At 49.1% G+C, this 15,000-nt stretch overlaps 4 protein-coding genes across 4 annotated transcripts in view; 2 read left to right on the top strand and 2 right to left on the bottom strand.

The window, feature by feature from the left end:
• The first annotated feature begins 112 nt into the window (after positions 1-112).
• LOC126576898 (uncharacterized) lies at positions 113-918 on the top strand. Its single transcript, XM_050238202.1, has 2 exons — positions 113-188; positions 259-918. The coding sequence occupies exons 1-2, from the start codon at positions 113-115 to the stop codon at positions 882-884; spliced, it is 702 nt and encodes a 233-aa protein (XP_050094159.1). The 3' UTR covers positions 885-918.
• Positions 919-1,004: 86 nt separating this feature from the next.
• Positions 1,005-3,687, bottom strand: LOC126578040 (uncharacterized). The gene is made up of 2 exons (XM_050240226.1): positions 3,553-3,687; positions 1,005-3,448 (listed from the first exon to the last, which is right to left on the bottom strand). Exon 2 carries the CDS (start codon positions 3,442-3,444, stop codon positions 1,147-1,149), a length of 2,298 nt encoding a protein of 765 aa, XP_050096183.1. The 5' UTR covers positions 3,445-3,448; positions 3,553-3,687; the 3' UTR covers positions 1,005-1,146.
• A 65-nt stretch (positions 3,688-3,752) lies between these two features.
• On the top strand, positions 3,753-6,371 carry LOC126578051 (histone H3.v1-like). The gene is made up of 2 exons (XM_050240246.1): positions 3,753-4,866; positions 4,929-6,371. The coding sequence occupies exons 1-2, from the start codon at positions 3,999-4,001 to the stop codon at positions 5,552-5,554; spliced, it is 1,494 nt and encodes a 497-aa protein (XP_050096203.1). The 5' UTR covers positions 3,753-3,998; the 3' UTR covers positions 5,555-6,371.
• Positions 6,372-6,600: 229 nt separating this feature from the next.
• The window catches only part of LOC126578048 (uncharacterized), a 10,790-nt gene continuing 2,390 nt past the window's right edge, over positions 6,601-15,000 (bottom strand). Inside the window, exons 2-3 of the mRNA XM_050240243.1 lie at positions 8,867-9,374; positions 6,601-8,317 (exon numbers count right to left, since the gene is read on the bottom strand). Of these exons, the coding sequence (XP_050096200.1) occupies positions 7,378-8,317; positions 8,867-9,222 (1,296 nt within the window). The 5' untranslated portion in view covers positions 9,223-9,374 and the 3' untranslated portion in view covers positions 6,601-7,377. The remainder of the gene's footprint in view (positions 8,318-8,866; positions 9,375-15,000) is intronic.

Raw genomic sequence — 15,000 nt, 5'->3', positions numbered from 1 at the left:
GCCGTGTACGATCAGTTTGCTGGCTAGTGTCCGTTGATACAGACCGTTTATTCAGCGCGATAGTTAGGTTGAATTTTCACTGAACTATAATCTCAACTCTTACGACCTCGAAATGGATCTAAATGTGTCTAGAACCACGTTGTCGCAGAAAAGGGACTTTACGGACGAGTGCGATACGGACATTGATGGTACGCATGGCTTGATTGGAATGGAAGTTACTGTTGTTGTTGATAATTCACTCTATCTTTTCTGTTTTAGAATCTATCTTCGAAATAGTGCGTAATATATCAATGATGAATAGTGATTCGAGCCTTTCGTTTAAGTCGGTCCACAGCGAAAGAGCTGCCAGCTTAAGCCGCTCTCTTAACGAGGACAACTCCAGTTCTCCCGGCCAGATTTTAAATTTGAGGAAAACCATCAGTGAGACGGTGTTTGATCCGGAAGACATGCTGGCCAACGCATCTTGTAGTACACCGGTAACGAAAACTGCCGTGATGGGAGAAAAAACGAAGGAAATCCGGAAGCCGTGCGTGACCAGGACAAAGAGTGCCATCGAGCTGCATAGAAATAGTTCCATTAACGCTTCAATGCAGCCAGTGGTTTTACTACAACCACTCACAGAACAAAATCTAAAACAGCACGAGCTATCACATCCGCGTATACGCAGCGGACGTAATCGTACCGTTTCGAAGTGTCGTTACAAGGACAACGACTCCGAAAATGATGAATCGACGGATACTAGGCGGCAGGGAGGTAAACTGGAACATGGTTTTTCTACCGAAAATCTATCTGTTCAGTCTTATGAATCTCGGCGTCCTAGGCGTAAGGCGGCCCCGGTGAATATGCGCGAGCCTTCAATAAACAGCAAGCTGCGACGTGAATAGCTGTATTCCATTTTGTGGAACCGAAACATTGCCGCGGAAACAAGATCTTGTTCGACAAAATATATGCCTCGGATATTTCAATAAAACGATAGTGAGACGATAGAGAAAAATGAAAAAGGATGTTTTTTTAAATTCCGGAATATATTCATCTTTTCAGTGCGTAACATTTATGGGTACCTTTGATGTAAATTACAAAAATTAAATCCATTTCATTGCAAAACACCAAAACAAACAAGAATTCCCACGCATGGCGGAAGGCAATTTAGTGTTTCTTTGTCTGTACCATAGCAACACCCATACGATGTCCAGGGTTGCCCGACTGCCCCTGCTCCTTGCCAACCAACAGAACCACTAGCAGCCCGTTAAGCGAAAGTGCATTGTACAGCTGGTTAATCCAACCGTCCAACTGCTTTGCCATGGCAACTCTTTCCTCGGTCGCGGTCGGCGGAGACAGCTTGACGTAGGCCAGGTTGAAATCGAACTGCAAACAATCGGCTGCCGTCTGGTCAATCGTTTCCTTGGCTGTTTCTTTGCGGATGAAGGAAAGCTGTTGTTGCTGCTGCTGCTGCTGCTTGGTGGATGTGGCGGCTGCATTCCGTAAGGCGTTTCCGAAGTATGCCTCGAAGATTTCCAGCCCACCATCGTTGGTGACGATGGTGGACCGTTTGTTGCGCTTCTTTGCGTGCGCAAACAATGTCGAAGTAATTTGCTGGGCCAGCTTTTTCTTTCCTTCTGACGCAAGATCACTACCATTGCCAGCACCGTCGTTATTCGTTGCGGTCGCGCTGTTGGGTTCCGATTGTGGCTCCTGTTGATCGATTTGGACGAGTGTTTCCGGATCAGCAATGCCTACTCGGCTACCCCTATCGGCGGTGACGAGACTGAAGTAGTTTTGCCGATCTAGCAACCACCGATCACCGTAGTAGAGGCTCTTCGACAGTTTCTGCTTTACCAGCGCCAAGCAGGCGCTGCAATCCTCGATCGGATTATGTCCATCGGTACCGCACTGGATGTTCCGCTCGAGAAACTTTTTCGACAGGACTTGCAGCTTCGTCTTGGTCGCCGGATTGCCGGTTACGTTGAAAACGATGCTCGTATCAATTACGTACGGGTGCATCATTTGCATCGCATCGAGATCGCTGTTGAGCGATTGACCGATCAGGATTGCATCCGGTGGTAGCAACGCCCGTATATCCCGCTGCACATCGGCCAGTCGCGTCGTTACGGAACGGAGCATTTCCTCCGTAATACCCGAAAACCGAGTCCGATAGTCGGTGATCCGTTTGAATGGTTTGACCAACTTATCGTACACGAGCGTGCTCTCTTCGTTGACTACGGAGATACGCGTCAACACGGAGCTACCATCGGCCGTGCCGCACATCTCGCAATCGATACCGAACATGGGCGACCAGGGTGTGACGGGTTTGTACATTTCGCTCGTCGTCACATAATCCTTGTACAAGTGCTGCAGCGTGCCCGTGAGCGGTAGCGGAAAGCCCTCATTGATCATCTGGATGGGCGAAAGGAGTAGAAGGGTACGCGGGAACGCATCTCCGGGTGGCAGTTTCAGATCGCTGTAATCTGTGCCCTTGTTCAGGAACTGCGGTGTCCGGGCAATGTTGGGAAAAATGCTCTTCTGGATTAGCATCTGATCTTTGCAGGTTTTCATTGCCGCCTCCAGCGATCCATACTCGGCTACAAGAATATCCCGGTGCACATCGCTCAACGGAACGCAGGCAATCTCTTCGATGATCTTTACCGCCGGACAGACGACCTGCAGTACGGTCTGGGAGTTGAAGATAGATTTCGTACTTCGCGGCATATGCTCACGCAACGAAACAAAGTCCTCACACGAGAACCCTTCGACGATCAGCGCGGTCGTGTGCGTGAGGCGGAGGCTCTTCTGTATCGTTAGCCAGCGTGGCGTCGTCGGTGAATCGGTACGCAGCAGGGTGTGCATAAGCAGCGCCTGTATATCATCTAGCAGCAGCGGAATACGGGCGTCTTTCGGTTTCCGATCCAACAGCGCATCCTCGCCGACTGGCCGGAGCGAAATAGTTGGTGAGTAGCGCATAGCTTTCTTCTGATTCACGTACGCTTTAAGGGCTCGGTAGTCGTCTCGTGCGTCACCACCGTTTTGTTCATCCACTTCAGTCGTATGCACTTTCTTATCTTCCGACTGCTTCTTTCGTTTTTTCTCTCCCGTCTCACGTTGCTGCTCGCTGTGTTCTCCTTGCGCGTTCTCGTCCGGAACTATATCGAACGCGGTATGATGGTGTGCTAAAATGGTCCTTAGTTTCTCGCCGTTACACTCGGCGGTTGTAGCTTGCTGATCGAAGACAGTGACCCGAGTATCGCCGTCGCCGTCCACTGGAGCAGGTAGTAACAATCTGTTGTGCTTTCCGATGCGCTGTTGCTCGTTGAGCATCATCACCGCGGACAGGGCGAGCAGTTTACGCTTCTTCCGCTCCTGTCGTAGCTCCTTCTTGCTCTTTAGCACCCCGCCACTGCTGCCATCTGAACTGCTGCTGACCGAGGCCTCCGGGTGATGCTGGAACATTGATCTGCGACGACAAAGTAAACAAACGCAAGAATTGTAGTGCGGAACCGCATGCAACGCGATCTACAACATTTCTTGCTGAATCGGCAAAAGCAGCCAGCAGCCTACCGCTCGGTTTTCCTCGTCGTGTCCTCTTCTCTTAGTCGCTAGAATCTTGATTTTGGTCCCAGAAGCACATGCCCGTCGAAGGGTTTTGTGTTTCTAGGCGAGGGGCTGCGAGCTCGCGGCACAACGGAATCAGCCGAATGCGTTTATGGCTAGAGGTTGCATTTAGACGGTCAGAATTTGAATTATGCTGTGAACTGGAAGCGAATGCTTTCATTCATAAGCAATACATACGATTCATAAAGTTAGCAAAAATAGGAATTATCTGGCTAGGGGAGCAGAGGAGTTCCGTGAAATTAGCTCTCCACTGCTGGTACGCAGAGGGTATAAACGTGCGCATAGCGTTTGGAATCCAAGCAAACTGTCAAACGGTTGCGCGGCGTTTGAAAACAAACGAAGCCGAAGAAAATTTCCCTCCAGAGTGCCTATGTTCCAAAAAGAAAGGAGAAATGGAGTTGACCGCGGATAAAACGAAGCTGCTGGCAGCATTTCGTATTCTCAACAAACAACTGGCGGATAACAACACCCAGTTAAAGCAGCATGTTACAGTATCAGAATTGCGCATCAACCAGTTAAGCAGTTTGGTGCTGCAAACACGCAACGAGAACCATTTCCTGCGCAACACGGTGAGAAAATTAAAAGAACAAATAAAGATGATCACCCAGGTAATGGTGACGGTGGAGAAGCACGCCGAAACAGTCTGCAACAAGATCACTTGTGATGAGGAACAAGAGGAAAACTATCAACAGTTGCGACAACCGGTGGCCCCGATGGTGTACGAAAGGAAGCGTGCGGAACGGGTTGCTTTCGTGGACGAGGGTGCTATACAGGAGGATGAATCGGTGCCGGAAGAACTTGGAAACGATGCATCTAGCTTTCACAATCATAGCTCAAATCCAGTGACTCGAAGTAGCAACTCTGATGAGACTGTCGTTAAAAAGGATGACGAGTTAGTGGTAGAACACGAAGAGGAGGAGGAGGAGGAAGACGAGGAAGATAATGAAGAGGAAGGGGATGACGAGGATAGCGAACCCAACGTTACCATGGAACTACCGCCAGCGTACGCGCATCTCGCCGCCAAGAGTCCATTGGTGCAGCGCCTGAAACGCACCTCCAGAAGGGGCAGCTTCGACGAATCCTTTGAGACCATCGATCGTGACCGTGTATTCAAACTAGGACGTCAGAGCCAAAGTCTGCGCGACAGTTACGCAGGTTTATCTCCGAACCACAATAACAACAACAAAAATAATGAAGAAATGCATCTGGGGACATCCAGGAGGTCGCTAAAACGGAACGATAGCGATATGGACATCGACGGTAGGTACGGCTTGCTTAGCAGTGACCGTTGTTGCTCATTTACGTTACCTTTTCTGTTTTAGAATCTATTGTCAACACGGTACGCAAAATATCGGTGTCGCTAAATGAAGCGAGCCTTTCGTTTAAGTCGGTCCACAGCGAAAGAGCTGCCAGCTTAAGCCGCTCTCTTAACGAGGACAACTCCAGTTCCCCCGGCCAGATTTTAAATTTGAGGAAAACCATCAGTGAGACGGTGTTTGATCCGGAAGACATGCTGGCCAACGCATCTTGTAGTACACCGGTAACGAAAACTGCCGTGATGGGAGAAAAAACGAAGGAAATCCGGAAGTCGTGCGTGACCAGGACAAAGAGTGCCATCGAGCTGCATAAAAATAGTTCCATTAACGCTTCAATGCAGCCAGTGGTTTTACTACAACCACTCACAGAGCAAAATCTGAAACAGCACGAGCTATCACATCCGCGTATACGCAGTGGACGTAATCGTACCGTTTCGAAGTGTCGTTACAAGGACAACGACTCCGAAAATGATGAATCGACGGATACTAGGCAGCAGGGAGGTAAACTGGAACATGGTTCTTCTACCGAAAATCTATCTGTTCAGTCTTATGAATCTGGGCGTCCTAGGCGTAAGGCGGCCCCGGTGAATATGCGCGAGCCTTCAATAAACAGCAAGCTGCGACGTGAATAGCTGCCGGTTGCTGGCATGCTGGATGCATCCCCACCATCAGTACCCTTTTCGAATCATTCTTCGCTGTACAGTACTTGATAGTTTTTTTTTTACGACAAACAATACATTCTCTTCTTTTTGTCACTGACTGGCATTTTGTAGTTTTCTGTAGTTTTGTAGTTTGTACTGAAATTATAGTTAAATTAGCGTAAATACCAATAAATATTCGGACAAGTTGATGTTTCAATGATGGACATTTTAAATACCATAACTAGGCAGGCTTTTCGGGCTGTTCGGACGCGTGTGGCTCGATTTCAGCGAGCAAAGAGGGGTGCGTTTTGGTGTTCATTTTATTTAATAAAATTCAGTTTAATTCTTCACCTGTAACAGAATTTGATTTCATAGCATTCGCATAATCTTTCTATCCGAATGATCCACAGAACAAAAAAAAAAACGTTTAAAACTATGCGCACCCTCCAGGTAGCCGCGCGGGATGATTGTGAATTAGTGTTTATTCTATGCAACTCTGTTCGCTTCTCTGGGCGCCCAAAGAAGCGCTTTTACCGTCCCATACCGAAACCGTTTCTGTTTGTTCTATTTCACGTCCTAGCTGGAGAATCACAAATGCACATTCACTGTGCAGCTCTGAGATCCTGCTCGATTAAACACACCGGGGATGGTAATAGAAGGAACTGCGGGAAGGTTTTGAAGAAACATTTTCACATAAACTCTCCGGTCACATGCATAGCATTATATCAACAGGTATAGATATACTCGCACTCGTAGTGTGTAATACGGAATCTTCAGCACACGGTTACATACGTAATGAGGACGATAAAAACGGTCGGTTTGATTACGCATCCATAACACAATATTTCAAGCTTACATTATACGATACACTAGTCCCGGTTTATGCCCTAGCTGAACGACAAATTCATAATAGCCGCAGCAGAAGCACAAGCACGCAACGCAGAACATAGAATTTGAACATTAATGTCTCTTCGATAACATTATGCATATTTTCAGGTAATACAAGCTAAGCTTTCGCTACACTTTCCACTTACACCAAACGCCTAAACACAACAGAATACTCCTAGCCGTACGGTTCCTGGCTGATAATCCGATTCTGAGTACTAGAGAACATTCCAACATAGTGTACCTACGCTTTGAACAATATTTTAACATAAAACTGTTTGTTGTTTGATTCGTCTTTGACTATCGATGGCACGCGTGGTGTGATAATGGGTAACACCGATGGGTCGTCACTCCGGAAATCATCATCTTGCGCTATTGTAATGCTGTTTCGTTTTTGGGGGCAGTTGATAACAGGCGTAAGGCTTGATTTGAGATTGTTATTAAAACTACTATCAAATCGAAATTTTCCTAACAAATTACGTACCAAAGCTTTAACAAAACGTCGTGTGACCTTCGCACAATGAAGTGAGGCTTTGTGCGAAATGCCCATAATTTATGGCTTTCTAGCGTGAGTGACAAAGAACAAATTTGTACCGAAAGAGATACCGAAACGAAATTCCTCCACTGGATGCACTTTGGCTCTATACTTACGCTAATCAATCTTAGCAATGCAACAGATGAGTCTATGCCGTTAACAGAGAATTAGCTTAAACAACAGGAATACACAGATATGGCGCGCATGTGCTGCTGCCCTTGGTCCAAACCACGTGGCTTACGCGCATTCGGCCGGCAGGCTGTGCAGGTGGAGGTGGAGTGAGAGAGATTATTGGATTGAGAAGTCATTGGATGGCCTTTTGCTCGCTATCGCCGCTGTAGGAAGGGAGGACATCCACATCATGTACTTGCCACCCACCCTACAGGCAGCACCGCTAGCCGAAGATGCACGCGAACACGGAGATGCAATTGAGCAGCAGCCCATCGCTCTTTCGTCGTTCCGCACGCTCGGCATCGGCGGCCGCTTTACGCATCTTTTTCGGATAGTTGCGCGGATGGCTACGTTGGCTGAGATGAATTGGCAGCATGGGAAAAGCAGGCCGTGGTGCTTGAAAGCGTGCGACCAGCGCCTGCTGTTCGGGCGTAAGATTACCTGCACCATCACCACCACCACCACCACCAGCATTACCGGCCAGCCGTGTCCTTGCTCCCTTGCTATTGCCGGACGACAGTAGCTCACCGACGAGCTGCGATTCGACGGGATCGAGCAGCTCCATCCGCTCGTTCGCACTATCGAACTCTTGGCGTGTCATTGTGAGATAGCGAGGCGCGTAGCACAGTGCCCCGAGGGCACGACGTCGGTTTTCGGCCGTCGGATCCACCCCTTTGCGTTTGCAATCCTCCAGACTCCAGCGGGCCAGCAAATCGACCAGTACGGCTTCCGAGGACAGCTGGAGTGCGTCGCGTCGCACAATCATCTCAAGCTCGGGAAAGCGCAGTGAAAGCATGGCATCCTGCGTTAGCACCTCTTCCGCTGCCATATCGATCAGCTGCAGGCAGTTGGTGAGCAGTGCCGTAAAGTACTCCTCCGGTGTCACTGGACCGTTGCCCGTTTCCGTGTCGCCCTTTCGGCGCCCCGTCGGACAGCATCGGCGTCGGGGTGTACGTTCCTGTGGGGCAGCTTTTGGCGGGGCAATGGAGTTGTAGAACCAGATCGCACGGTACACCTCGAGCACGTGCTCGGTCTGCAGATTTAGGTCCAGCTCCTTGACGCAGTGGATCTCGAGCTGGCGACATTGGTAGCGTGTGGCCAGCTCCAGCATCTCCAGTGTGTGCGTTGGTGAAGTGAATTTAATAAACTTTGTCTCGAGATACCTGCACCGGAGCAGAGAGTGTCAGAGAGAGAGAGAGAGAGAGAGGGGGGGAGGGGGAGAGAGAGAGAGAGAGAGAGAGAGAATCGTGTTATGTGGCCGCTTGGTAAGAACATCGATCGATCGATCAATCAAATTGGAAAGGGATGGAAAGGAGACACTTGGTGGACATTCCGAACATTCACTGACGACGACGACGACGACGATGTGATGATGACCGCCATTGCACAGTATCGTCGGAGTATCGAAGCAACCCACGACGACCCCCCCGCGCCCGCCACTGTTGCTGCGTTCGTACTGAGTGCACCCGGTAGAGGAGCATGCGATAAGAGGAGGTAGGTGCCGCGCACAGTCATGGAGGGTTGGAGGCATCTTGCGATATATTGCGAAAATGCCAACATAGCTGCATGGGTTGCATGGTGGTGGCTGCATAACCGAACGTTATCGCATCTAATCTTCATCACCGGCGTCACTTCTTCTGCCTGGCGTGCGTGGCGTGGTCTCGCTAGTCAAACAAATCACGCCCGGAACGCTCCGGGTAAGCTGTACTTACCGTACGAAAAGCTCGAAATTCGTGCGATCCACATCACGCACAACGGATTTGCCGGTGCCACTGGTGCTTACGAGCTGCGCTAGGACGGTGTTCGAGTCCAGGATGGCCTTTCGCTCGGCCCGGACCAGATAGTTCTCCTTGTTGCCGAGCAGCAGGAAATCCACAAACTGCTCGTAGTCCACTGGCGATGTACCGGTGGCCATCGGATTGCTAAAGTCAAGCGTTCTACTTCGGACCGTTTCCAGCGGGGCGAGTAGGGCGGCCATCGATGGCGCGGTAGGCTGTACCGCGGCGGTTATCGCGACGGTCGCAGCACGGCCCGAATTGGCCTCGGTTGTGTTGAACGGTAGTACCATCTTCTAGCGCTAGCGGAAGAGTGCTGCTCCTAGTGCCTTCCACACTCCGGTGTGACGGCGCGTAGACTAACGACGACACGCTGTTGCTCGCGTTCCCGAATATCGCGTGCTACTGCTGCTGCTGCTGCGCGGACTCGATATTGATTATCACACTGGAAAACGTAAAAAGCAGTAAAACAGATCAGGTATGAATGGGCAAGGGCGCCAGCGTGGTTCCGTTGGTTGGCTAGGCCAAGGAACTGATAAGACGGATACCCTCCCCACCAACCATGCGCGAGATACGTAGCGGAGGTCAGTGATTCATCCGGGTTAGTCCGTTAGGCTTATGTAGTTCTTAATAAATTGGAACTCTGCCACCATAACTAACCACCAGGAGGGTCGCATCGCAGTCGCGGTAATCCATTTCTAGTGATCGATAACAGATCGGCTCTGGTAGTGGCCACACTTTAATGTTGCAGCCGGTGGTGCTGTGTTAGCAATTTGATAACCCAAAAGCGACGTCCGCTTCCGACACCCCGGGCAAACAAGAGCAAACAACGAGCTGGTGTAAAAGGGCGCCCGAATGATGCGCCTGGTGGTATCGAGATTAAAATGTTGATCATTTAATTTCCAGCCACCTCATTAAACCAACGCACATCGGTGGCCGACTTGCGGGGGACTAGCGTCGCCACGATTGGTTTCTTATCTTGTGCCATTTGATTGCTCACCGATTGTGGGCTTCGAGGAGAAGGAGGAGGAGCTTACAGGCGCATGCAGCTGGCCGGCTCGACCTCTGTCTAATTTGTTGATGCTGGGTTTTCTGTCTGGTAATGAAGCGTCATGTGCTTTCCGAGACAACGTTACCACATATTCAATATTGCCCTAATGGTGTATGTTTACATGTGACCTGGAGCCGACCCAACGAAGTGTAGCACAGACACGAGTTCCTTTTGGCTTTGTCTTTCATTGGTGGACGCACACGATCTGAAGCTTTTTGCTGCTGATAATATTTTACCGACATGGACCAAGAATTAAAAGTTCTTCCTGGGGATCAATTGGATTAAATTTGCGCCAAAAATCGTTCGGAAACTCCGGAAATGAAAGACGCAATCGGTGCAAGCAATAAGCTATTCGAAAGCCAGCGTCACTATGATTGATTGAACCACCTAAACAGCTGAGATAGAGTAGTTTGGCCATATCATGTGACTAATTGGAAAAAGATAAAGTGTTACGCGACCGTATAATAGCAGTGTAATCTTGTGATAAGTAGCAGCAACTTCAAATCTGATTCTGGATATTAAGTGATTGATCGTCGATCAGCAATCGAGCAATTAGCCAGCTCGTTCGGTTCCCGGCGATTTGCCCTGGGGCCAATAAATTAGCTTAATCCTCAACACCTCGTCGTTTGGGTAGCAGAAAGCGTCATTCGACTTTGATTTTAATTTAATCCATTTATTACTCGGTTCACCACCGTGAAGGCTGGCCGAAAAATCCGTCCATCGCACAGCAATGATGGTGCACATGGCTCATACGCGAGCGTTCTAGTGCCACCCTCAGTCTGGTTAGGAGTCATAAAGCCTCGCCGGTCCCAACGACTACCCCCCCCCCCCCCCCCTCAATTACAAACGTCTCGCCAGTCGACGAGAAATCGTAAATAAACTTCTGATGATATTGGTGACTGGCGGCGGCAGCGGCAGCGGCAACGGTTATGGGTTGGTCTGGTTTATCAGCCACCGCTCTCCACTGCTGCGGCGCTGCTTGTGCGAAAGGCTGCAGATACTCCAGACCGGAAGTGACCGTGTGCATGCTTTTATGGGCAAGAGGTCCCGGGGGTGGGGATAAGAAGCAAGCAGTGATCACGAAGAAGAATGCATAAATATCATAAACTAACTACATGCCATGATGTCACACCAACGATCATCAATGTGTGATCGAGCGGGCGTGGGGTGTAAGAACAAGTCATTCCTGTGTGTTTCTCACAGAACGTTCAAAGCACACGCAACAGCGCACAGTGTACTCGGATCCTTGGCCAACGGAGGTGCTAGGCAATGCAAATGTGGAAGCATAAAAGCAAGAGTTGTATGTGTGCTGTGCCGCTACGCCGGCTCTCATTGTTGAGTGTCGTTACTCACGTTGTCGTTTCGAACAAACTGTTCTGAACATATGAGGTGACGGAAGCACCAACCTCCACCTCACAATGCAAGCCATGAGAGTGAGCGAGGCAGAGCGATTGGGAGATGATTTAATTTTGCACACTCCGATGGCTTTTGGGCCAAGGGAAACACAATGTGTAATATTGTTTCTTGCCCTGCCATGTGCTAGTGTGACCAGTGTTAACAAGCACCTTCGTAGCGATCGCAGAACCATCAGAGTGAGCGCAGGGGGTCGCGGTGGACTATTGGTTTTTAATGATCTTCTGCTAAATATGCCCACAGGCCGCCTGATTACAACCAGTCAGCGCCAATCAACAATCTACTCAGTGTGTCAGCTACTCAGTGCAAACTACGCCAATCAACAATGTCCAACAAGGCACCGCATGAAGTCGATTCCTTTTCAGTGGTTCGCTAACATGTGCTTTTCTACTGGACATTTGGATTGGTGCTATGGATAGCAGATTACTGTTTTAATACCGAAACACCTCAAACAGTTGGCACATTAAAACTCCATTTGTTGGTAGTGAAGCATCCAAACAAGTCAATTGCCAGCAGAGCCACATTGCTGCTACACCATTATCGCCAAGCGAAAAGCGATTTTTTTTATCATTCTAGTTTTTAAAGTATCGTAGCACTTTGTACAACATAATTGAACAGTTGAAATACTGAGATGCTTTGTGCGGGAACACTTTACATTTGAATAAAGAACTGTGCATGTGCAAAGTACATCAATAATGCGCATATCTTCTGCAATCTTCAGCATAGCGTTTAAGATAAGCGGTTTTTTTCATTCACTCGGGCCGGGTAACCGAAAAAAGAAGGTGTAAGCGGAAGCTCTAAGCGCAACCTTGTAAGATGTTTGTTTATCATTCGGAAACCACCGCCGTATCGGTTACTCCACCCCATTTCTGGGTCGCTGGACACGATGAGACTGGTGCCGCGGCACGCCACTACCCCAAGTTCATCGCTATCTAAATAAAGATCAAACAGCACGGCCAAGCTACTTGGCTTGGCGCCCAGGCTACGGCCAACATTCTGTACGAGCGATGCTGTTCAACAATTAACTAGTGGCGGTTTAATCTCTTTTTCGTTTCCTCTTTTAGAACGAACAAGGGTTCCATTCGCTAGTAAAGTCTCCGACTGCGACTGGACAATTGAATCATGCTGGCACGGGCAGAGGAATCTTTTCGCGAATTTTCGAATTAAAACGGAGCGGGACTTCTAGCATATGCTTTCTCATGCTGGTACTTGCCGCCTGTTGGTCCATCGGTCCGTTTTAATATTGCCGGATATTAAGTGGTAAGAACATTGGAAAATTTGTAGCCCGCATTTTGTACCGTGGAGTGAATGGTACTCGGTGCACTCTGGTGCTACTGCAGTTTTGTTACTTAGCCGTCGCTGTCCCAAAACAACGTAGCACTAGGGGCGTAAGTGCTTCCACGGGGTAATCTAGGTTACAAAAATGCATGGCCTATGGATGGGCAATGGACTCCGAATATTAATTAAAAATTCCGACGGTATAATCGGCCATTAAAGCGCAAGTAGCAGCAGCAGCAGCAGCGCCAGACTACTGCGAGCTCTGTTTAAGGTAGTGCAAGCGGCACCAACACGGCGTTCTCGCGTGCGTAAAGTGTGCGCGCTGGGGCATGCGACTAAATATGAATTGCTTGCCTGTCACAGAGGTGTTAACAAGATGCGCACCTTCGCACCGCCATGGACACACAAAAACGCACACGACGATCGTTATGGGTGCATCCGCAGCATGTGGAATCGGTTCCATATGAGCAATTATCATAACGCAAACAACAGCAGCAATGCGCATCTGCTGTAAGTACGCACGTTGCCCGTGGTGACGATGAACCGAACCGAACCGAATCGATGGTTACTTGGTGCTCCACAAGGGACGAACGAACGTTGGTTTATGCAAACACGGTACAGTAGAGACCTCAACTGAGGTGATAAGAACAGAACCATCCTAGAGTTCCGTATTGAGGCTTTGGACGCTCGAAATGAATCACCGAAATAGGGAATTGTGGCGTTAAAAAATATTGCTAACAAATAGCCCTCCGCCATTGAAAGCAGCTTCGTTCTTCCGCCGGCAGTACGTAACGGTCTGTTGGTCATCGATTAGCACGGACTCGGGCGGATTGGTGGGTGCTCCGGAGGGGACGGTTTCGCGTGCAGCCCCAACTCAAGGGTTTTTCTGGGGCTTGAAGTTCAATATCATGGACACTGGCGTATTAGCATCGATGCATTGCATGGCCTGGCATGGCATGGCGCTTCCGCCACCACAAATAGCGGTCGCCGGTTGAAGCCTCTCTGGTTGAAGGGTGCGCGCATGTTCGATGCCACTTTTGTTAACACGAAGGGCAGACGGATATCAAAAACCCGCAGCCGACGGAAAAAAAGGACGAACCCCGGGTGGGCCCGGAGAGGGCCGGAAGCCGCCAACGGTGAACCCGTCACTTCCGCCGCAAATTCGCTTGACAGCCTGGCTGTCTACCGTGTCTTGTGTTCAATATGCAAAACGGAGAAAAGCTGTCGACCTTTTCCGATGGCAATCGATAAGAACACAAGGACACATTCCGGGGGGTTCGGTAAGACGACGGAACTGAACTGAAAGGACCCCCCCGGGGGTTGGTAACTGCCAGCGTGTTGCGGCTCCTCATCATCAAGGTTCCAGCCGGTGACCAGCAGAGCAGACCAGGCGCACGCCAAAGGGTGCATAATCTAAAAATAATAATAATGTTTTATGTCAAGGTCCCCGCCGCCAGAGCACTGCCTTGCGCTGCACGGAACGCTGCACTGCAACAACTGCCGCCCCCCTGGGTGGCGATCATCGGTTACATGTGTCTATGTGCATTCGCGGCAAGGATTGCAAATCGAATTCAAAGAATGCACTTGCGCACGCTCTTTGTGGCGTTTGGGATAAATTCTCTGCCACGACGAATCAAGCGTAGAGCGAAGCGAAGCACTTTCTCTATTCGCACCGGTGAGTCATGCTACAGGCATTTCCCCTGAATAACCTTCCACTTGGTAGTAGATTTCCATGGACCTGTATCTTTGATTCTTGCCTATCGTCTGCCGCTGCATCAGGGAGAAAAGAAAAACACATTCTTCGGCTCTGTGGACGAAACCAATTTCGTGCGTCAACTGGTACATTCAGTGTATGACTAAGTGCCACATTGTAGTTTGGTGATTTCGGAGCACGACACTTTACTCATGTTACACGTGCTTCCATCGAAGATCCATCAATTCAATGGTTCGTTTGCATTCGTACAGAAGCAACAAACGGTCAGAGGCATGCGCACCGAGTACACAAAAAAAAATCATCCCAAACCAAGAAGGATATCATGTTTACAAATCTTCGCTCACGCGGTTCCACTTCAGCTGAAGCTATAGCTGCTAATGGCCCCTCAAACTCAAGTGGCGTTGGGTTTAATGATTGTCACTTTGTAAACAACGAATGATGCGTATAGGGATAGGGAATTGGAAAGTATTCTTTAGTTTTCCGTTGCAACATGAGACTGAAAAGCGATGACGCAGGTCAGTTATCCAAATTATTATTAAACCATTAAATTGATAACAGTTTAAATGCATGGTGATCGCTTACATTACACCATTGGCAAAACAAAAATGCCTTAAT

This window comes from Anopheles aquasalis, chromosome 3 (genome assembly GCF_943734665.1).
Source record: "Anopheles aquasalis chromosome 3, idAnoAquaMG_Q_19, whole genome shotgun sequence".
Lineage (NCBI taxonomy): Eukaryota > Metazoa > Arthropoda > Insecta > Diptera > Culicidae > Anopheles > Anopheles aquasalis.
The sequence above is the reverse complement of the archived record's forward strand: the minus strand, read 5'-3'. Positions and strand labels throughout refer to the sequence as shown.